The following is a 25,000-nucleotide window of genomic DNA, read 5'->3' as shown; positions in this document are numbered from 1 at the left end:
AGAGCATACTGATGCACACCTCAGAGGGCTAGTGGCAGGTGCCTAGGGCAATAGAGCATATTGATGCACACCTCAGAGGGCTAGTGACAGGTGCGTAGGGCAATAGAGCATACTGATGCACACCTCAGAAGGCTAGTGACAGGGTGCGTAGGGCAATAGACCATATTGATGCACACCTCAGAGGGCTAGTGACAGGTGCGTAGGGCAATAGAGCATATTGATGCACACCTCAGAAGGCTAGTGACAGGTGCCTAGGGCAATAGAGCATACTTTGAAAAACAAAGAAAGGGTCCTGCACACTGTCAGACACAGCCAAAATGTTGCTCTTTATTGGGTTGCCGTCAACCCAATAAGGAGCAACATTTGTCAGTGTCTGACAGTGTGCGGGACCCTTTCTTTGTTTTTCAAAGATACCCTTTTTAAGTTCTACCTGAACCCGACTGGGCTGAATCGCTCAACACAGGCTCATTGTTTTTTGGGAAGGAGAGGTTGCGTTCTCCGACCCCCATGGGACCCGTATACCAAGGAGAGGTTGCGTTCTCCGACCCCCATGGGACCCGTATACCAAGCTGGGTCCGCTCCAGCTGAAGACAAGAGCACAGACACTGGTTCTCAATACCTGGTTCGGGGGCCAGGAGGGTCCAAATCAGATACAGTGCCATTTAAGTGTGTGTATAGCGTACAAACGCAACCGTTCCCTGGTTCCTTCCAAGCACAGAGGATTGGAGTTCCATCATAGTGTAGTTCAGTGATTCTTGATTCCCCAGTTTGATATGCATCAGAGTAGACCACGGACCCCCATTTGACACCATGTTTTATCTCTGGGACGCCAGTGCTAGTTTAACTGTGAGCATGTACATATGGAACCAAAACGGACCGGCCATGCGTACGTACGCACAGGTCTATTTCGGTCTACATTAAGAACCAGTCAGATAAGGAGTGGACAGACAGACACACACTGGTGTGTGGACCATATCTATCCCAAAGCACTCCCGGGCAGGCCTGCGGCCAGTGTGTGTGTGTGTGTGTGTGTGTGTGTGTGTGTGTGTGTGTGTGTGTGTGTGTGTGTGTGTGTGTGTGTGTGTGTGTGTGTAATAATAGGCATACTGTATGTAGGGCAGTGAATAATGCATTAATGGTACAGGTGACCTACACTGGAGTTCAAACATGGGTGTGAAAATCCTTCATATTACTATTTTATTCAAATGCAAAGACCATGATGCGCACACATTCCTGCAGATTTTTAAAGATTTCGTAATCTATCGTTGCACACAGTTTATGCAATTGATTTTAGGCTACACTTTTGAACCCGATATTAAAAACCTAGGCCTATAGCCTATATACAACTTCACAGGATATGTTCATTAGGGCACACAATATGTTGATGAAAGAAGGAGCCTATATACATATCTCTCACATGCTCAAATTGTGCCGTGCACGTGGTCAATTACATTTTAATGAGCGTCTAATTTTAGTGCATGCCGCGGCAATGATGATAATAATAATAGAGACGCGATGCATATGCATGCCCTTTTATTTTAAGTTCAGAGGCATGGGGATTGGGATGAAGGCTACAGCATCATGGAATACAAAACATGCCTTCAAGCAGAGATCACATATGTCTCCCAGACCCCCCGGCCTTCACACAGACTCACACATGAGGGACATGGTGGTGGTGACGGAACAAAATCTATTTCGGTCACATTAGGAGACAATATTTAGCCCTATATACACACCTGGAGATTTTTAAAGACAAATAAATGAAAGGTTGACGATTGGGCTACACGTGAAAGGAAAACCGAACAGACACAATTTGAATACAGCCCATGATGTTCTATCATAGGGCGCGTGCGTTCAGACACCACAGTAATTAGGCAAATCGAGTGACATGATTAGGTAACGAAACGTGCCGTGCAACGTCTTGAAACTAAAATGAGAAAAGAAAAAGAAAAATACAAAAGACAAAGACAAAAAAACCAACAGTTCCATTCTCACATCAGCTTACCCATGATGGTGCCAACGAGAGAAAACATATTGTGCTGTGCGTGGAAAGAAAGAGGTGTCCTTTATAATCCGTATATATATATATTTTGTAGACAACCTCCGCAATGTGGTGCGTCTCCCCCCTCTCTCTCTCTCTCTCTCTCTCTCCCTTTCTCAGAGGGGAATAGACGGTGCGCGAGCTCCGACCTTCAGCACCACGGACAGCTCCCTCCACAACTCCAGTCCGACAACAGGCTGTACTGCCGCGGCGCTCCGACCTTCAGCACCGCGGACAGCTCCCTCCACAACTCCAGTCCGACAACAGGCTGTACAGCCGCGGACCGGCTGACAGCGTGAAGGTTACACGATGCTGACTGTGTGACTGTGTGTGAGTAATTTGACCAAGCAAAACGACACATCCTCCTCCCTCCACCAGCCAGCCCCGATGTGCACGCACACACACACACACACGCACAGTGTCACACACACACACACACGCGCGCACACACACACACGCGCGAACACACGCACACACACACACACACATACGTCACACACACACACAGTCTCCTTCTGCTTCTCCCCCGTCTCCCGAGAAAGCAATCGGGTTATAGGCTACTACAAAATACGCCGATGCAAAAAAAAAAAAGAGAACATTTCCAATTCTGGAGCTAAAGCAAACAGGATTGTCATGGGGCTGTAGCTACATAGTCTACTGTCATCAGTCAAGAGTCAGCTCCGGCCGGACTCCAAGTGTCAGCAAAGGTGCAGTGTTCGAAACGACGTGATTAGTTAGAGCTCTTATAGAGCTAACTAAGACAAAGTCACAAAAAAATCACACATGCATGTTTCCCGCACGCTGTATGTGAGTCTGACTCCATCACTAATAGATGCAGGCAGTGAGTGTGCTGATCATCTGCTCATTGCATATGCAGCGGCAGACACCTATATCTCCAGATTTCATCATTGTGTTTTTTCGTTAATGAATGCCCTACTTCATCATACAAGACAAGACTGTCGCACAAAAGTATAGCTGCAATAAATAAATGAATACAATAAATAGCCCATGTAGGCTAAAAGCTCACAACGCTGTCGTGAGAGCTTGTCAGATGGTCTATTTTTTAATTCTTAAAATGATAACACAGTAACAGTAGCATAAGAACGGTATGAGTTTTGAACATACTGTACAAAGGTTTTCCACTCCACAGCGATGACAGGCAGCGCGTCCCCCCGCGGTGCGGTGCCGCGCCTAAACACGTCCCCCGCGGTGCGGTGCCGCGCCTAAACAGGGCTCACGAATTCTGGAAGCCTCATTTATGCTCATTTATGCTCCGACGCACGACGGTGTAGTCGAGCAATTCCGCTCTGAAATAGGCTGTACAGCAGAGTCTATGTATGGAAAGATACAGCACATCATGAACCCCGTTTTACCTTAGCAGAGGGGAGGGGGGGGAGAGGGGGGGGGGGGGGTGTTGAGCTGGTGAGCAGCAGAGCCAGAAGCAGAATGGCCCAGTTGAGGTGGCATGACAGAATCACAATGTCTCTCTGCCAGGCCGGGTTGGCTACCCATGAAGGACCCGCAAAACTTTGGAATTCAGTCACAGCCAATTGGAATGGAATTATATGACAAATCGGACTGATACGATACGACTTCATAACATGACTCATGCTAATGAGCAGCAATTTCTGTGAGTTTGGGACAAAATCTCTAGGAGTAGTGGCTTTAGTATCACACCTGTGTGAAGTGAGGGGTGCTCTTATCATCGTACGTACGTTAACAACACACAGTAGAGAGTTACTAAGTAATGTCTAATACAACTGCTTTAAACCCATCATTGACCTTATACCAACCTTGAAACATACCTTAGTTACGTCACCAATAATAGTGGTCCCTAATTGGCCAAGGGTTTGCACCGACATACCGACAGACTATACCGACGGCCGATTTGCTCAGGCACATAATTATGACGTAAATTCTCCATTCATTGTCAATGGAATTTAATATTTGTGCTCAGACAGAATCTACACTATAGCCGTTTATAGGAGGGGCTATAGCGACCCCTCAAAAAATGTGTTTAGAGAAATGCGTAGTTACAAATTGTAATGCCAGAAGGCTTAACCCATTCTGGACGGGAACCCATTTTGGTGTTTTAAGCATTATTTTATACTTTAGCTGTTAAAAAATAGCAGATTCTATTTTTGAAAAATCTTGAAAATGTGGCGCAAATCTTTGAATGTATATTCTTTCAGAGCGAACGTTTTTAACTCAAGTCTTTGCTTCTGAGGGGTTCCTGGAATAACATATTTTCAGATGGGGGTTGGTGGCCAATTACATATAATTGTTGGGGTCCTTGACATGAAATATTGAGCACCACTGAAACATAGGTATTTCAGAAAACTGTCAGGATTTAGAAGACTTTTTTTGAATTATGTCAGTGCCTTTATCTTGTCCGCTTCACTAGTCCAACATCAGCATCATCTCCATCACGGATGCCACTCGTATCAGTGATACGGTTTCTTTTATACCCACTAGTACAGTGAACGATGTCGCTTCACGGCAAAAACAGTAGATCTGCCTGTTATTCTGCACAGCTGTTGTATTTGGCGAGCAACACCCTTCACGCGATGGATGGAGCAGCCTATAAATTAAGCATAACCCGCTTAAACCCCTCTATGGTTGACCGGAGTCCCTCAGGGAGGTATGCCGGTGTCGTTTCTGTATTATCTGTTGTCGTGGGAAAAGCTTTCGCTGAAACAGCAGGTTTTATATGCTATTATGCTGGGGTTTTAGTGGTTGGTTTAATTTCTACTATACCGGTGACCGTAAATAAAAATGGGGGAAAACACACACGCCATCCGTTACGCAATACTGCTGTTATCTGAGGTATAGTCGTACCCGTTGTCAGCCGGCGCGCATAGCGTTTTACTTCGCATGCGTACGCACACGCACACACACACACACACACACACGCACACACAGAATTAATCGTTAAATCGATAGGCAGATTATCCACCTTGGTCCGATAAGGGCCGGTGTGATTGCTTGTTACTGTAACCTCAGCTGAACACCTGATTCAGCTAAACACGAGCATCTGAAAGGCACCCGCAGCGCTGCGCGTGGGACCTTCTACTCTGATTGTCCCTTAAACTCTCGGTCTCTCTCTCTCTCTGGAAGATCGTATTCCGTCATCATCGCACTAGCCCTGCTACAGTACGTAACGTAGCCTCACGCTTCTGCTACGGCGTCCAGACATGGAGACGTGTAAATATTGATGGCGTTTTCAACAGAACAAGATCTCTCTCGCCACCGCTGTCACCGTTTGTGTAGAGAGAGAGAAAGAGAAGACGGATGGAAAAAGGGCTGATTTCACCACCGACCGGCACCTCTTTCACTGACACACAACGCTTCGCAGACGCGCCAGTCCGGCAACGGCGAAATATTCCCCACCCGTTGTTTGCAGTGAAGTAATCAAACCGTCCGCCGGTGAGAATAAGTGTTGTCATCGACGACAGCGTGGTCGTTTTTAGAGGTGTGACGTGATGAGCTCAGATACGTGCTATGTCACCGTCCTCCCCTCATAGCTTTCTCACCTATCTCTCTACAGCACTGGTTCTCAAAGAGGGGTCCAACCAGGGGTGATATTTTTGAGGGGCGCTAGCCCCTCCTATATACAGGCTTAATGTTTGTCTTATCTAGACAAACATTAAATTATGCCATTGACAATGAACAGAGTTTAATGTGTGTTGTGTCACTAACACAAACATTAAATGCCATTAACAATGAACAGAGTTTAATGTTTGTTTTGTCTGTCACTGAGCAAATCGGCATATGATGTTTTGTTATGATATCGCGATGATATGAAAAATGCATATATCAATTTGGGAACCATTGCTCTAGTGGTTTCCAAATATTTTAGCCTGTGACCCGAAAGAGGAATTTGATGTCTTCCCGGGACCCAAAAAAGAGCAGATCTAGAAGCTCACAACCCGTTGCTTCGCGCCATATTGTGAGCTTGTCGATCGCCTATTTTCACTCTGGAATTTCGAAAGAAGAAAAAAAATCATTTCATTAGTTTTTAAATTCATGAAAAATGGGAATGTTTTTGGAAAATGTTTTGAAATAATAATCATTAAAAAATAAAATATATAAAACAAAATATAATCTTCAGTAGCCTATATATGCAGAGCAACAATGTGCATTGTGCGTACATGTACATCTGTGATGTGTGACTGTGCGTTACGGCTGGTCTACTCTTCCTTTTACGGTACGGCAATTACCAGGTAATTTACAGAGTAATTAGGTAATTACCATTACCTGCTACTAACGTATTATTACCAGGTACCTGGTAATTACCTGTAATTAACCAACATGTGAACTGAGCAGTGCGTGTGCGTGTGCGTGTGTGTGTGCGTGTGTGTGTGTGTGTGTGACCCCAATGCGACTCAAATTAGCCGACTGTTCAGTGTGAATGACCCCAACAACCCGCAGGGGTCAATAGGTCATGCTAAAAAAACATTCGGTACTCCAAAGACCTACATACACACAAAGCCCTTCATTGTGAGCGCTTAGCACCGCTCCCAAAAAAAATAACAAAATAACAGCAATTGTACGTATAGAACGGTGTTGATTTCGTCGACTAAAACGAAGACAAAAATGAAAACTAAGCTATGATGACTAAAACTAAGACCAAATATATTGACAATTTCGTCAACAAATAAAAACTAGACTAAAATGTTAGGACTAGTGAACAAGATATCCAGTATAAGTCATTTTACACTTGGTTGCATGCTTAAAATAACTGATCTACAAGCTCACAACGCGTCGCAGCGCGGCGCGTTGAGAGCTTGTAGATCGGCTATTTTCAGCAAGTGTAAAATCAGCCATTACGACGGCATCAAGGCCCACCAAGATACATTCAAATCTTATGATATTTAGTCGCTTAAAACTAGACTAACACTAATACATTCCAGGTGACTAAAATGTGACTAAAACACCGACGTAGAAGGTTGGATTGTGAGCGGATCGGTTTGTCGTTTGGCCGCGTCCACCCGGGACATGCAGGGCGTATCAGATGCTGACGCTGGCTGCCCCGAGGTTGGATAATACCACAACGGCACCAACAAATGCCTGCCGATTATTTATTTACAGGATAAATGATCACATGCCCGTAGCTTTACTTATTTACATAGGCTCGCGGTGCCAGTGAAGAGCACGGGCGGTCAGTGGCAGTTTAGCGCGTGCTGCCGCTTAAAAAGCCACTGAGACCCGAGACCAGATTCTACAAATGTCTTCTAAATCGTGGCGGTTTTCTTCAACACTTGTGTTTCTACATCAAACTGACATCATGTCAAGGACCCATGCAAAAAATATATGTAGGCTAATTGGCCTACGCTAATTGGCCTCGCCGAAAATATGTTGTTCCAGGGACCTTTCTTTGCCCTTTTTTACTATTTTGCTAAACATTTTTGAATAGTTAAAATGGCCAGTCTACAAGCTCACAACGTGTCAATGTAGATCGGCTAGTTGAACTATTCAAAAATGTTTTTCAAAATAGTAAAAAAAAAAAATGCAAAGAAGTTTAGGGATAAGGGGTTTAGCGGTGACAGAAATGGAGCCCATATGTCTCTATAGTTTAACTCCCTACTTGATCAGACAACAGCGTCATACAACAGTAGCAAAAGTATCAAAAGTAGATCTGCAAACGCAAAAACGCGGCGTGAAACGCAGCACGAATAAGCAGCGTGTTTTGCGCTTGTAGATCTGTTACTTTTGAATAATCCTGAAAAGTAACAGTTAAATATATTAATCTTTTATTGAACCTGTTTTCTCTCTTTTTCCCTTGGCCCTCACTCTATGCTCTCTCTTCTCAGGGAATACTACAAAGTGGCGCAACATGAAAAGGAAAAACATGAAGGAAAAGAAATCCCCCACTTCTTTAGTCAAACCTGTGATATGAGTTCCCTTTCATTTATTTATTTTAAACCATTATTTTGTTTTGTTTTTTAGCTGTTGAAAAAAATAGCAGCTATACAAGCTCATAGTGGTTCTAGGTACTCCATCTCCAGACAGACGGGAGTGTAGTACAACAAGTGACCCGGCAGCAACCCTATAGCTGAACCGTGTTCAACCTGACCAAAGATCCTGTGACTTCTCATCCTAGAACAAGGCTGAAAAGAGAAACCACTTATCTGGGCTGACCTGGGAACCCAAAGCCCTGACCCCTGCAGTGCCCTACGCTGGCCCTATGAGCCAGACTCTGCAACAAGCGACCGGACACACAGAGGACAGCACTTATGACAGATGACAACAACTAATGAACGCCTCCCTACTCTCTGTCTGTATGTCTGTCAACCCCACACACCTGCCCATGCCTATAACCCACCTACTCTCTGTCTGTCTGTCTGTCTGTCTGTCAACCCCACACACCTGCCCATGCCTATAACCCACCTACTCTCTGTCTGTCTGTCTGTCTGTCTGTCTGTCAACCCCACACACCTGCCCATGCCTATAACCCACCTACTCTCTGTCTGTCTGTCTGTCTGTCTGTCTGTCAACCCCACACACCTGCCCATGCCTATAACCCACCTACTCTCTGTCTGTCTGTCTGTCTGTCTGTCTGTCAACCCCACACACCTGCCCATGCCTATAACCCACCTACTATCTGTCTGTCTGTCTGTCTGTCTGTCAACCCCACACACCTGTCCATGCCTAACCCATCTACTATCTCTGTCTGTCAACCCCACACACCTGTCCATGCCTAACCCATCTACTATCTCTGTCTGTCAACCCCACACACCTGTCCACATTTTGAGGGGCGCTATTTTTATTTTATTTTTTACAAATTGGAAACCTTCTTAAGGCCGTTTCACACCTTTTATAATATCCCTGAAATTAAAAAAATAAATAAAGTACCCTGCTCCTCTTCTTTTTTTTTTTTTACTTTTGTTTGCTCAATTCGCTCCTCTTTCTTGTGCTATATAGTCCCTTTGATCCTTGAATCACCAACCGTACCTTTTTAACCAATGAAGAATGGTTTAAATGTGTTCCATCATGCCTGCAGTGCCACCACCACCACCACCACCACCACCACCCACCGTAGTGGCCCGTCAGTCAGTGTGGGGGGCACATGGCAGGGCATGTCTGCCAACACTCTGGCTATTATACCCATCGCCAACCTGCTGCCAGTGTCATCTATTCAGCAGCCTCTGTACGACATGGTAACCGATCCCCCCTGCCCGCGGCGCGCATGCAGCCATTATTGGTCATGGGGAACAATGGGCAGCCTGAAGAACAAGCTGGGTCTGTCCTGGCAGCGTGGTCAGACCAGGACAGGCCCCAGGTGGGGGGGGGATACAATCACTGTTGCCAGATTCCGCGGGGGAAATAAGCAGCCGGGTTGGCTATTCGAAAATAGCCAGATCTACAACGCGCCGTGATGCGGCGCGTTGTGAGCTTGTAGATCTGCAATTTTCAAAAAATGATCTCGAAAAGGAAAAAGTGAGATATTTGGAATGTATTTCAAACATTTTTCAGATGGGGGTCTGCAGAGAAATACATTAATGTATAGGCGTCCTTAATTGACGTGAAAATGTTTGATAACTCGTTTAAACAATACTCATAAAAATAAAAATCACACTCGTGTGAAGTGAGGGGGGCTTTATCATGAATCATCACATTCCGTGCTCAGCCAATGAGCTGAGCACATTCCGTGCTCATACACACAAAGCTGTGCATTCCGGACCCATTCCGCACGCACACGCACACGCACACACACACACACACACACACACACACACACACACACACACACACACACACACACACACACACACACACACACACACACACACACACACACACACACACACACTAATGGGTACCCGGTACCCAAGCACGTTCGGTTCGGTACATGCATGGTCCCGAGGTTCGGGACCCACCCCTACATACAACCTTCTCACAACTAATTATGCAGTTCTAGAACCTATGCGGAATTCCAATAGATAAAATAACTCCTCGACCCAGGCGGATAGCGCCCTCTAGCGGCAGTGAAGTCAGACTTCGTTGCTACTGCAGTTAGCACTACTGTTGCTCACAGTTATAGTCTCATCTCATATGAAAATGAACGGATTGACTCACAGACACCAACCATCCCAATAGGCTCCTCATCATCATGTGTTTTACAGTATGGTTACGTTAACGAGGTACTGTATGTGTACATCAGCATGTCACCACGAGGTATTAATGCTTTCTAAATCGGGCTGAAGAAACACAGCACAAAAAGGTGTTTAATTCGCTAACCACTTTGTCCTCCTGTTGCAATTCCATGAGAGCAGGAATGCAGCAGAAAGAAAGGAAGGAGAGAACAGGAACAAAAAAAAGACAAAAGGAAGACATATTGTGAGGCATTAGTTAGTAGTGAGTGTGATACTCACTCAGTACATCACACTGTCCAACGGTTAAAGCACTGGATGATGGCATTAGCACACAAAGACACAACGCGCACAACATTCAAATGTAAGCAGTCGCTAAAAGCTATTGTGCTAGTGTGCGTGTGTGTGTGTGTGTGTGTATATATGTGTGTGTGTGTGTGTGTGTGTGTGTGTGTGTGTGTGTGTGTGTGTGTGTGTGTGGTTAGGTGCTGGAGCAGTGAACGCATACAGCCAATACATTTCTTGAATGGACCAAAAAAAGAGAGAAGGGGAAACGGCTCCCTCCAGTGGTGAGGCGGAGCATGGCAGTGGTTTTCAAACTTTTCTGTGGCCAAAGGAAGGCACACCAACAATGGGTAAAGTCAAAATATCATCAAGGCACACCTGTATTCAATATTATAATTATGCCAGGGGTGCCAGGTTGAAAGTGGTTAACCTATACCTACGTTTTAAGAGTATAACATGCTTCTGCATCACTTTCACTTGTACTTTCCACAGTTTGACTCTGTGTTAAAATAAGTCAGTGGTTCTCAAAGTGGGGTCCAGGGTCACTCTGCGTTCATTGAGGGGGGGATTCTAAATGGACTGTTAATTACTCTGAGAGAAGTTACATTTTCTCACAAAAGGAACCAAATGGACCCATTAAGGGTAGCCTGACACTCTGACAGAGAGGCTGACTCTGACAGAGTATTTTCATTTTGTTTCACTTCAATCACCAGAACACATTTTGAGGGGTGCTAGCCACTCCTATATACAGGTGTAATGTTTGTTTTTAGTTCAATGTTTATTTTAAAAACGCCATTGACAATGAAGGGAAAATTTACGTCATCTTGTCCCTAACACAAACATTAAATGCCATTAACAATAAAGATAATTTGTTTTACATCACCATTACATCACCTAATCAACATGAGTTAGAATGTAATATATTAGCGCCCCTCACTTCACACGGGTGTGACTTTTTTAATGGACGTGGCTACCGATTCAGGGCTGGAGCCAGGCTACTGTAAGGGTCCATTTGGTTCCATTTGTTACACTCTCAGAGTTATGGGGCAGGCAGGGGGTCCTTGAAATTAAAAATCACACCTGTGTGAAGTGAGGGGTGCTAATATATATTAAAGTCTAACTCATGTTGATTAGGTGATGTAATATTGATGTAAAACAAACAGTGCCAACACAAACATTAAACGCCATTAACAATAAAGAGACAATATGACATAAATGACACATTATGACGTAAATTTTACCTTCATTGTCAATGCGTTAGCGCCCCTCAAAAAGTTTGAGAACCAATTAAAGATCTAAATCATGTTTCATAAGCTGTGTGTGTGTGTGTGTGTGTGTGTGTGTGTGTGTGTGTGTGTGTGTGTGTGTGTGTGTGTGTGTGTGTGTGTGCAATTGTTGTACAGTAACCCTTAGAAGAAGACCCTGAAAACACAAAAAGCCAAGCCTTACCTTATTTGATCGCAGAGACACTCGTCCTCCGCAGCGTGCACAGAACTTGCTTTGGCAATAGGAACAGAGGTGGCCACAGCCATCGGCAAACTTGGTTTTGTGGCATATTCCACACGTGGGGGCTTCGCTCTTCAGCTCCGTGGTCTCCTTGGTCTCCTCTCCCATCTTCTTCACCTGGTCCTTGTACGACTCAAACTGCTGGTGCAACTTCCTGTGAGGGGGAAGGACATGTTTTAGAGAACTTCCAACACGTTTGGGCCGGGAGGACATTGCAAGTGGGGCCCCATTTAATTGGCAAAACAATATGATTTTATTGATAGGCTAATGAAAACAACGTGTTTTCATTATGATACCGATAAAGATGAACTTAACCACTTGAACCCAATACGTACGTTGACCGGAGTCCTTCAGGGATCTATATTAGGGTCTTTCCCGTTTTCTGTCATTGTGGGGAAAGCTTTCGCAGAAAATAGCCGATTGACAAAGCTCTTTCCACCGGGAAAAATTAAGAGCTTGTTGATCTGCTATTTTCTGCGAAACGTTTTCCCCTCAATACAGATTATTTGGGGGTTTAAGTGGTATAGTATACTACGTTTGTTTCATTGATCCAAGCCCGAAACACATAGTTGAAATAAACTCATGCATGTGGCCCACCCATCTGACCACTAAACAGGGCAGCAAAGATACACAAATATATCACAGAGCATTAAAAAAACAAGAAAGCCTTATAAGGCTTAATTCCATTGTGGTCCTCTATAAGTACATAAACACAAGCCAACGTAGAACAAGTAAAAGCCTCATGAAAACATACAGAGCGAAACATACAAAACAAATACAATTAGCAGCACAGAGCAGTAGCTTTTCAGATAGGACCGTCTGAAAAGATTGAATGCCAGAGACCGCCATGTAAGAGAATACTTTTTGTAGTTCAAAGAAGTATGTTCCTAACTTCCTATTAAACATACAATTCAAATATTTTGACTAAATCTTCTAAAAGATTCTTCCAAATCTGGGACTGGAACATCCTGTCCTACAATCTTAGGTGCGTGCGTGTGTGCGTGCGTGCGTGCGTGCGTGCGTGCGTGCGTGCGTGCGTGCGTGCGTGTGCGTGTGTGTGTGTGTGAGAGAGAGAAAGAGAGATTTTGAAAGGAAAAGCGGACACTTGTGCTTAAAAAGCCTTGACCTCAAGGCCTCAGAGCAGAGCTGCTCTTGTGACACATGGACGGGTATCACGTTGGCTTTGCAACTTTAGGAACATCACTTAATTCCACTTTCTCAGGTTGCCCGGCGTTTAATGAATCATTTGCAGCTGTGTTTCTCTATCAGGGTAAGTCGTATGACAAGACGGCTTACAACCGCTCTAGTGCTACAAGAAGTCATTATATAAAATTACCCTCCAAAATTCATTAAAAAAATAATACAAATAAATAAATCAATAAACATGTTCAGATCTTAGAGTATAAATATAATAGAGACGTCACCGAGAGGAAACTCTGAGGCGAAATGGATAAAGTGGCTGAATTTGGTATTGCGGCTCGAGCCAGCGCTGGGCCGTTGACTATCATTGCGCACGTTCATGTTATTGGGGCAATGACCCGTGAACGCTGTTTCATACATGAACGATTTGGCCCAATCCATCCCAGAATGCACTCTGTTCCTACCCGGAAAGAGGAGTGAAATCGCCTCATGCGCTTTTGAGCAACTTAATGCAAGTGGATGGGAGGAGAAATCCGGTGACGTCTCTATTAATATATACTCTAAGGTTCAGATAGTGTCTACTGTGCAATCTCTTTTCTAAAGCACTTGATGTGCTTTGGATATGGTATACTGCACCCTGTAACTGTCCTGTTCTACCACGGATTTGAACCCTGGTCTCTTGACATTTTCACCGCTGAGCTAAGCTATAGCCTTCTTGCTCAGGGGAGAAATTTCATTTTGACCTTCCTTTTCGCCATGATACACAATTACACATTGTAGCACTCTGGTTCTTAAGGTATTGTCCGGGGAGTTCCTAAATGAACCCTTAGGGGTCTGAAACTCTGAGAGTGTACAAATAGAACGGGTCCATTTGGTTATATTTGTACACCGAGGTTGCAGTGACAACAACACACAAATCTGTGTGTGGGGGAGGAATTAATTGACATAACGACTAAATTGGGGCGATTAGGGGATAAAAAGCATAAATAAATAAGAAAACATTGGATTTTACAATTTGTTGGGGTCCCAGAGATGTAAAACTATAAAGGTATCAAATGGGGGTCCGTGGCGTGACCTAATGCATATCAAACTGGAGGGTCCATGAAATGAAAAGAGGTTGAGAATCACTGAACTAAACTATACTGAGATCCCAATCTACTGTACATGGTAAAATGATCCTCTGTGCTTATACAACTGCATGAGAGAGGGTACAGATGGAACCAAATGCATCCGTAAGGGTCCATTTGGTTCCATGTGTAGCCTACACTCTCTGTGTTACAAACATGTAAGGGTCCAACGACACATGACAGAGAGAGAATGACGCTATAGCAAGACCCGTAAAAGAATGACGCTATAGCAAGACCCGTAAAAGAATGACGCTATAGCAAGACCCGTAAAAGGGTCCGGGGCGGGGCTACCTGGAAACCCAGTGACGGACTCACCACGCGCTCCGCTCCGCTCGCATGCATTTTGTATGAGTATGACACATGTCAATCGAACCGTCTCCCTGGAAACTAAACACTGCCGCTGACTTCATAACATGCCGATTAGAATTGGTTTCGGCCCACATATCCCCCCCTGCAACATTCATTAGCACTGATGAATTATTCAGCAGCAGGCTATCCGTTTACCGGCGTTCGAGATAAACGCGCTTCCTTTACCCGCAAACACAACCTTTAGAGCCCAAATGTAATTGCCGGAATCTTTGATGACTATCTGCGTACTGTGTGAGCAGCGCACGCTTGTCTCTGCCATCTGAACGGTACGTACAGTGCGGCGGAGAAAGTAACATTTTACTCAAGGGCTTTTTTTATATATACATTTTTTTGGGGGGCTTTATTTATAGTTTGTAGTAAAGATGGACAGGAAACAGGGGGAGAGAGACAGGGAGAGATGTGCAGCGTCAGAGGAACGGGACTCGAACCCGCGGTGTGCTGTCAGGCTACTTATGAGGCTATACAGTGCCCGGACCGCAAGGCCAGTGTATATACTTACAGGCAAGACCTGTAAGTACAGTTTTCTGTGGTACGTTTACTTTACATGAAGATTTAAAGAAAATAATTAGACTCAATTCTTCCACTATAGTCATTTGAAAACATTATAGTTTCTAATCTATACTTTGTAGATTAAGATTATCATTAGCCCTATTTTATACTATGGATATATTCAAAAATAGGTTGCAAGTTTGCAAGCTTGTAGACAATTTTATTTTAATTTTTAACTTTGGTACTTCTTTAAGTAGGCTATATTTTGATGCCAATATTTTGGTACTTCTGCTGAAGTAATTTCAAGCATCAAGCGTTTTGAGCTTGTAAATCTGCTACTTTTGCTACTTTCCAATTTGAATCCCGATAAGTAACAGTTTTGGACATAGGTTTCCGGCCGACAGAGACGAGACAGAGCAGCAGCAGCAGCGGCAGCGGCGGTGACGGTGACGGTGAGCCACTGCCACAGACATTGGACCCATTGAGGGATTAAGAGGCTAATTGCGCGACAGCCTTGGTCCATTTAGGCCGGCAGAGATTAGTATGTTAGTCTTGTTTAACAGACCCACCAAATCTCATTTACTGACACAGGACCTGATAACGGACTGGTGCAGGTAAAGCCTCCGTGTCCGACTACAGCCCGAGGGAATTACACTGACAAACAATCAATGTTTTATTTTTATTTACTACACATCTTCCCATCAGCCCCTAAACGCATTAGCGACCAGTGGAGAAGTATTTTGGACTAATAAAGCTGTAGTGTACAGTAACCTTTTTGTTGTGATTACAATGTTAATTAAATTTTTATCAAATCAGTAGAGTATGTTAATATAATATAACTATAGGTTACTTACAAACGTAACCGTGGCAATTTGAGTGTTACATGCTCTATGTCTCGCTTATGGGAGAGCGCCCCCTGGCGTGATGACAGAAGTATTCGTTATACACTTCCAGACAATTCATTGCAATTTCAAAATATTTTTAATAACGTTTTCAATTCAAAATGTATTTAATTATTAATAAACAAAATCAGTAAAAATAACTCTAAAGCTGTCAAGTGGAGTCCATTTGGTAGGTTTGGTTTCCTCCAAAACATCCTCTGTCTACCAAAACAAACAGTGAACCTAATACGGTACACCAAACACCACAGGGAGAGGACCGTGTGGTTAAATACCACCACACTACTTCAGTGGCTATAATGAGCGCTGGTATAGAAGGAAATTATGGGTAAAACATATCGTTTTTTAGGTTTTTTTCTTTAATGTTTTTTTTGCTATTCAACACCCTTTACGTCTGTGTGTTGGTTAAACAAATATTGAACCAATGGAAAGGATTAAAAAGTGCTTCGGTGAAAACCTAACTCCACTTGAGCTGGATGTTTTGCTTTGTTTTTCCTGAAAAACGAACATTTTGGAGTTACCGTAGGTGGGGTTTTTTTCAGACAGCACATATATGTATTATTTGATGTAATCACAGGGCAAAGATACATACTATTCCTTCATGTACGGTACTTGGGTAAACGTACTTAGTTACGTTGCACCAATAGCAACAACACATGGGGCTCCATTTTCGTCACAGCTAAACCCCTTATCCCTAAACCTTTTTTTACTATTTTGCAAAACATTTTTGAATAGTTAAAATGGCCAGTCTACAAGCTCACAATGTGTCAATGTAGATTGGCTAGTTGAACTATTCAAAAATGGTTTTCAAAATAGTAAAAAAAGGCAAAGAAGTTTAGGGATAAAGGGTGACGAAAATGGAGCCCATGGTCTCCTGGCACCATGCCAGCAGAAGAGGCCTAACTGTCTGTCTGGTCTGTCTGTCTGGTCAGTCAGTCCGTCCCCCCACTCCTCTCCTCTCGGTATCGGGTCACTAATGCCACGATATGTCCTCGTACTGTCTGTCCCTCTGTCACCCAAGACACCCACCCAGAGGTTATGTCATCAAACATGACCCGCATATCACCGTCACTGACGGACAGAAGCCTTACGTGTGTGTGTGTGTGTGTGTGTGTGTGTGTGTGTGTGTGTGTGTGTGTGTGTGTGTGTGTGTGTGTGTGTGTGTCACACAAAGTGGCAAACAAATAATGTTGGATAAGTGAGCTCACAGCCTGTCGCATCGTAACGTGTTGTGAGCTCGTGAGTCGGCCGTTTCCGCAGTTTTTTTGTACAAATCGTTAAAGTGGTTACAGTAAGTGTGTCTGTGGGTTTTATAAATATCATGGAATGCAAAGTAGTTCAGAGTATTTTGGGAATCTCTCTGCAACACTTTAGAGACATTATATTTGTCTGAGACTGGAGGGTACGTGTCACCGGTGGGTGAAAAAGGGAGAAGGAATTGACTTTCAAGGAACCCTGGATACCGTCACTCCAAATACTTCAGATTTCAAAGATTTCAGATTCAAATTCAAAAGTATTCAGATCCACAAGCGCCAAGCGCTGAACACATTTAATTTAGTTTTAGTCACATTTTAGGCAACTGAAATGTTTTAGTCGAATAAATATCATAAGATTTGTCAACTAAGTCTACAGTTGATTTACATACAGTAGTTGACTAAAATGTATTTTGGCAGACCTTGATGGTGTCGAAATGACTGATTTTAGAGTTGGTCGCATGCTGTGGTTGCATGCTGAGAATAGCGTGACTTTTAGTTCTCTCACATTTTAGTCTAGTATTTATTTGTTGACGAAATTGTCAATATACTTAGTCATAGTTTTAGTCATCATGGCCTCGCTTTTATTCCGTTTTCCTCAGTGAAAATAGGTAGTCGACGGATATTTTTCGTCACAGCTTTAGTCGACGAAATCAACATTAGTTCCAACAGAACTAAGCTGAGCTGATCCAGAAGCATGAAGAGAGGCCACGGTAAGGGGAGCACAGAGCAGGCAGCTGGTACGCGCGGCGGGGCCATCCATCCGTCCTCCACCCGGGCAAACGCGGTCAAACGTAGGTGACACTGCCGACGGGTAATCATACGCGGCTCATTGTCCCGTCCGGCGCCAAACATATAATCCAAGCCCTGTTACCTCTGGGTTGCGCGCGTGCACGCACGCACCATCTCTCTCACACACACACACACACACACACACACACACACACACACACACACACACACACACACACACACACACACACACACACACACACACACACACACACACACACACACACACACACACACACACACACACACACACACACACACACACACACACACACACACACACACACACACACACACACACACACACGAAACATGAGCCTCCTCTCTCTGTGCCTTGGGACGTATGACAGGCCAGACATATCGCCGCATCAAGGCCCGACCAACTACACGCTCTCAGATGATTCGACATCTGTCACATGTCGAGACACGGAGCAACAGTGGGTTTGATATACAGTATATACGTTTAAAGGCCACTATACAGTATGTGGTCTCATGAAAAGGACCACTTCACCCATTTTCAACCCATCGTCCAAAATTGGTCCCAACTAATGCTCATCATGTAACATTAACAATTTCTCTACTTGGCGTGTGTGGACAGTTCAGCAACCTGCCTGCCAATCGCATCATCGGTATAGGCAGGTTTGGTCATTGTATCTGCTGGTCTGATGCTATGTTTACATATGACTATGAGGATATCTTGCTTTTTTATGTTGTCTTTCACCTGCTCTCCCTTCCCTTTTCATCTTCTCCCCTTCGGTGAACCACTGATGTTGTCAATAATGAAGTTGATTCGGAGCTCTTCTGCTGCTCCAAGAAACTGTCCACTTTCACAGAGTTACATTATCACTTGTTGCGTCACACGAAAGCATCAAAAGTAGCAGATCCGCAAGCTCGAAACGAGGCACGAAGCGACGCGTACTACTACTTTTTTTATTTTAATCCTGAAAAGTAAAAAGTGTTTCTGAAAGTACCCATTCTTACACTCAAACTAACACTCACAATTTTGACGTGTATACATTACATGGCCATGCTGTGTATAGAACTATAGAAAGCGCTGTAGGAGGTTGGATTACATTAGACACAGGGGGTGGGAGGGACTTTGTTCCATTACTTACGCGTCGTCAAGCTCGGGCTCCTTCGTGTGATTTGAGGACTTTTGCTGGGGCTGGAGAACGTTATTTACCAGCTCAGTGATCCCACTAAATGCAAACCACCTGTTCAAATCATAAGCATAACAACAGCGTGACTGTGGACATCATGTAGAAGAATCATCACGGGGAGAAGAAAGGCTAGAGGGGCCTCAGAGAGTTAGAAGAAAGGCTAGAGGGGCCTCAGAGAGTTAGAAGAAAGGCTAGAGGGGCCTCAGAGAGTTAGAAGAATCATCACGGGGAGAAGAAAGGCTAGAGGGGCCTCAGAGAGTTAGAAGAATCATCACGGGGAGAAGAAAGGCTAGAGGGGCCTCAGAGAGTTAGAAGAAAGGCTAGAGGGGCCTCAGAGAGTTAGAAGAGAGGCTAGAGGGGCCTCAGAGAGTTAGAAGAAAGGCTAGAGGGGCCTCAGAGAGTTAGAAGAAAGGCTAGAGGGGCCTCAGAGAGTTAGAAGAAAGGCTAGAGGGGCCTCAGAGAGTTAGAAGAAAGGCTAGAGGGGCCTCAGAGAGTTAGAAGAAAGGCTAGAGGGGCCTCAGAGAGTTAGAATCATCACGGGGAGAAGAGAGGCTAGAGGGGCCTCAGAGAGTTAGAAGAATCATCACGGGGAGAAGAAAGGCTAGAGGGGCCTCAGAGAGTTAGAAGAATCATCACGGGGAGAAGAAAGGCTAGAGGGGCCTCAGAGAGTTAGAAGAGGCAGGTCAGTGTTGGGAGAATATAGGAGGCAGCGGCGGGGTACATTCACTATAAGACCAGAGCGCGCACGCAGACACACACACACACACACACAGATAGACAGAAAGAGACAGAGAGCGAGAGAGCAACCCGATCTCACATAAATAGTGAGATATGTACGCAATTCCGTACATACACGACTAAGAAAACCACAAAATCCGTGCATATGACACTGAAATCCTCCCGGGGGAGGGGCTCGACACGGCCCTACTTGCAGCCCTATAGCGGTGTGATAAATAATGTCAAACCCCGAACTCACCCAAACCAGCCGCGGTGAAATAGAACTTCCGCACTAGTGAAAGCCACGCCTCTGTCGCGGTCAATACAGTACTAGTAGTGTTTTATGTACGGATTTTGGGGGTTTTCTAGTTGAGTATGTACGGAATTGCAATTCCTTACATATATACATGTATCTACGTATTTCTGTGAGATCAGGCTGGAGAGAGAGAGAAAAGAAAAGGCTGCTATAGGATATTGGCAGGACAGTGATTGGAGGAACACTGATGATCAGCCACAACATCAGAGAGAGAGAGAGAGAAAGAGAGAGAAAGAGAAACAGAAAGACTGAGAAGATAATACACACTCAGAAGGTGTAGCTAAAGAAGCATGTAAAAGCTCTACAGCCAATGGAAATGATAGTTGCATCAAACAGTCAGCTATAGATTCATTTCAAGGATTGATTCCAGCTGGGTTTGATGGTGTAGTAATTAGGTGATGGTGTAGTAATATAAGGGTCAGACCATCACACTGACTGCCACTAACAACTATGTTCTTATTGCCATGTTCCTGAATTCCATCCATTACGCTTTCTAATAATCGAGAAGCGTCTTTATTATCATTTGTTTTATTTCGTATACATCAACAAATTGACGCAAATCTAAATTCTAATTGATTATTTTATAATGGACTAGATTAGTCTGATTAAAAAAAATGTGATCTACAAGCTCACGCTAAAGACAAATTCAAAAATTCAAAAAAACCATTACATTGCAATTTACTATTGCACGGCCCCTACAGTACATCACACTGGACAGCCTAACAGTTACAGCCAACACAAACTTTCATAACAAACAGCAGGTGGACAACAGATGCAATCTAAGACCAACACGTGGAGAAACAAGAGGCAGCACTAGCCAATCAGAATGCAGAGGACAGAACCAGATGAGGAAAAGGACAGCCAGTTAAAAGACCAGGGACAGGGGAAAGAGGCGGGGCCTGGTTGTATATAGAGCGTCGCAGTCCCGCCTCCTACCCTGGACCAGGAAATGAAACCCAATGCATTATTCTCATAGACATTTCTTAAAGTATTTATTTAAAGACGGTTACGCCGCGGACAAAGCCAACTCGAGTCGTGACAACTCATGACAACACAAACAATATTTTGGACCAAACAAATAATTACAAAGAAGAAAAACAACAAAAAAAGTGTTGTAACCTGCCGTTTTTTTCTTCTTTCTAATTATTTGTTTGGTCCAAAATATTGTTTGTGTTGTCATGAGTTGTCACGACTCGAGTTGGCTTTGTCCGCGGCGTAACCGTCTTTAAATAAATACTTTAAGAAATGTCTATGAGAATAATGCATTGGGTTTCATTTCCTGGTCCAGGGTAGGAGGCGGGACTGCGACGCTCTATAGAGCTGGAAGGAAGGAAGAGACAGGACACAGGACCGGTCATTTAAAAAGGACCATTTCAGCCATTTTCAACCTAATGTTCAAATCGTTGTTCCTCACTGATGTTCATTGTAAAAATGCCACAATTTCCGTCATACCTGCACTGTCTCTCAACTCTCAAAGGAGGGCATGGGTCAGAAACCTAAGAAGCCTACCAGTGACATCATCGGTAGGCAGGGCTTAATCATCTCAAAAACAAATTTCAAACTTTTAATTTATTCATTTTTTATGCAACGACAATGGTGTCTATTTTCCCCATCGATGATGTCATTGGTAGGCACTAGGCAGGTTTCTGAACTGGCTACGGCAGTGGTTCCCCCAAATTGACACTAATTAGCCCGCCAACCCCCATTTGAAACATAACTCTTCTATCCTGGGGGTCCCTGGCACAAAACCTTTTCAAATGAGGGTCCACGGCCAAATATATATCAAATTGGGGGTCCTTGACATGAAATGGATTAGACGGAAATTGTTCCACCTCACAGTGAGCATTAGCGAGGAGTCCAGGACAAATTATATGAAGCTATAAGGTTGAAAATGGGTCAAGTGTTCCTTACCTTAGATGTCAAGGAAAACTGCTATCTGTGTACAACAACACGGCGATCGATCGTTCAGCCATCTGGTGAATGTCGTTCCAAGTCAGAGTTTTGATGAGATGTGACATTGTGCTGTACGACAAATAGCAGATTTCCATGACATCAATGACTTGTTCATTTTTCCTCCCCAGACAAACAGGAGAAAATAAGCCAACATTGAAGCACACAGCGCCCACCACCAAACAGGAAGAAGTGTCAAAGCCTAGAGCGAGCACTCTGGGTAGTGTAGTTTACTTACTGTGCGGGCTGAGGCTTTGGTTCTTCTTTGATCCTATAAAACATAAAAAAAATAAAAGTGTGCACAAGCTCAGTGCATACGGAACACAAGGAGATGAGGAAACCAATCTAAACCAAACATGTAATATCCACACAACTGGTATGAGTGACTATAGGGATGTAACAATATCCTCATTGAAAACAAAAATGACTTCATATTTTAAAGGTATAAGTCTATAATCGATGTGCAAGCTAGTCCAGTAGTCCTCTAGTCCTGTAGTCCAGCAGGTTTTCTCATTGGCTGATGTATGTGCGCACCGCAAATATGTCCGGGCGGAAACGCACGACTCAGAACACAATAGTTCCACCTTAGAGAATTTTAGTTCCTACCTAAACTACTGCGCTGAAACTGACACAGAGGCAGTTATAGCGGACCCCCGCAGATAATAATAAAATATTATTATCTATATTATATCTATATTATTAATAATAATGCAGCTGGTAATTAATTGATTTAATCAATTTGGGCTTGTTTTTTTCTTTTTTGCTTAAAATAAGTGTTAAATAGCTCTATATTCTGATACAGAAAACACATTCATTTCGGGATACCAAATGTATCCAATCAGGAGAGAGAACGTTTTTTTATTCTCACATGGGATACAGGATAAACACGTGGAACTTGGATGTGATGACGCTAAGAAATGAGCAGCCAAAACACTAGACGACTCTCTCCTGATTGGCTGAAAATTAGCAACGCACTTGTAAATGTTTTTTCTGCTTATTAAAGAGCTGGAGAGACGCAGCGCCCCCTAGTTACTGAACAGGGGACTGCGGCGAGCGCACCCCCTATAGCCTTGCCCTTTAGCTTAGCAGCTAACTTAGGCCCCATTTACACTGGCAGACAAATCTAGCCTGAATCAGATCTGAGCCACATCCAGATTGGAATCTGATTTGTCTAAATGAGTCATGTGACCATTTAAACCAATCGGATTTCAATCTTGATGTGGCACAGATCTGATTCAGGCTAGATTTGTCTGCCAGTGTAAATGGGGCCTTAGTTTTAGCTCTGTACCAAGAGACACAAGATAAAGTGGAACAAGGCCTCAAACAAGCAGAGTGCATCTCATTAATCACATGAATAGCATCTCTATACGGAGAATGAGTCTGACATAATGAGTCAACATTTGTAACATATATTTATTTATTTTAAATATTGTATTAAATATGGTACTGTGGACTTTTATCGTGATATTATCATATGGTGCGTTTTTGGTATTGTTACATCCCTAGTGAAGACACAAATTGCATGAATATGACATCTATACTATAATAACACCAACAATGATATGATTCAATTAAATGATGATGGAAATATGACAATAATAATGATACAAAAACATAATAAAAACAAAAGAATGGAAAAACAGAACTTGACAATGACAGTAATGAGGCTTTAACCTTTGACCTGATGCTACAAGAAATAATAATAATAAAAAGGCTATTGCTTCATGTTAGCAAAATCATAAACCATACAGGCTAACATTATAGTTTCTTAAGGGGGCTTAGTCTCTGTCGGGTGGAAACCTCATATGTCCACACACACACACACACACACACACACACACACACACACACACACACACACACACACACACACACACACACACACACACACACACACACACACACACACACACACACACACACACACACACACACACACACACACACACACACACACACAAAGCCAAAGCAACGAATACTATACACCGAGCCGTTTGAAACCAATCGCCCTTTATAAGCTATCAACAATACGCAGAGGACAACATCCAGCGATCTTGCCGATGATGTCGTGTTGTGTAATCCCTGTGACGTTTCACGTGAAAGCGCATTTTGGCATGATTTTACGTTAAAAGGAGCAGTTGGGGGTTCAGTGCCTTGCTCAGGGGCACTTCAACCGTGCTTGGTCATACACTTCCAAATCTGGTAACACATCCGATCGGCACAAGAATGGTGTGAGAGACCAGATGTCGGCCGTTCACTCTCTCTACATACTTTTACCACCACTGCCAAACCCACATCTCTCCTCCATATATGTGACCAGATTTGACTAAGAGCCTGCCATCGCGCAAACTCCAGCTTTTCACCAGAGGAGAAAAGCTTTTATTTTATTTTTTTAATGAGTTAATAGCACAGGCAGACTCTTCGCATGTCTGAAATAAGTGTCAGAGCTGAAATCGACATGTAAATATGAAATAAATGCCTAAAAATGTAGCTAGGTATAATGTTAGAGACCACAGAAGTGAACCTTTCAAGCCTGTTTTCTCAACTTGCTGTTTTCTGCAAGACATTACTCTATAAGCCATATCTCCAAAACTGGTGGGTCAAACTAAATAACCAATATGTCAATTTGAAGCTATGATTCCCTGCTTTCATATGACATGAAAAAAACAAAAATTCAAAAAAATCCAATGGCAGTCCCTCAGTCAATTTTAGTCACATATGCCATCATGGCTCCACTGCAGGATCAGACAACACTTTAAGTCAACAACACACGCTGAAGCTGAGAGTCACACATCAGGAATAAATAGGTTTGTGCATCAGCAGCACTTTATTGCTGCCATGGTGAAGTTGCTTCAGACCCATG

At 43.6% G+C, this 25,000-nt stretch overlaps 1 protein-coding gene across 1 annotated transcript in view; it reads right to left on the bottom strand.

The window, feature by feature from the left end:
• LOC306925126 (regulating synaptic membrane exocytosis protein 2-like) overlaps positions 1–25,000 on the bottom strand; it is a 203,526-nt gene that overhangs the window by 151,867 nt on the left and 26,659 nt on the right. The window contains exons 4-6 of the mRNA XM_079503808.1: positions 22,376–22,408; positions 19,110–19,208; positions 11,869–12,079 (exon numbers count right to left, since the gene is read on the bottom strand). Of these exons, the coding sequence (XP_079359934.1) occupies positions 11,869–12,079; positions 19,110–19,208; positions 22,376–22,408 (343 nt within the window). The remainder of the gene's footprint in view (positions 1–11,868; positions 12,080–19,109; positions 19,209–22,375; positions 22,409–25,000) is intronic.

Source organism: Electrona antarctica (assembly GCF_951216825.1).
Source record: "Electrona antarctica genome assembly, chromosome: 6".
Lineage (NCBI taxonomy): Eukaryota > Metazoa > Chordata > Actinopteri > Myctophiformes > Myctophidae > Electrona > Electrona antarctica.
This window is presented reverse-complemented; position numbering and strand designations above follow the sequence as displayed.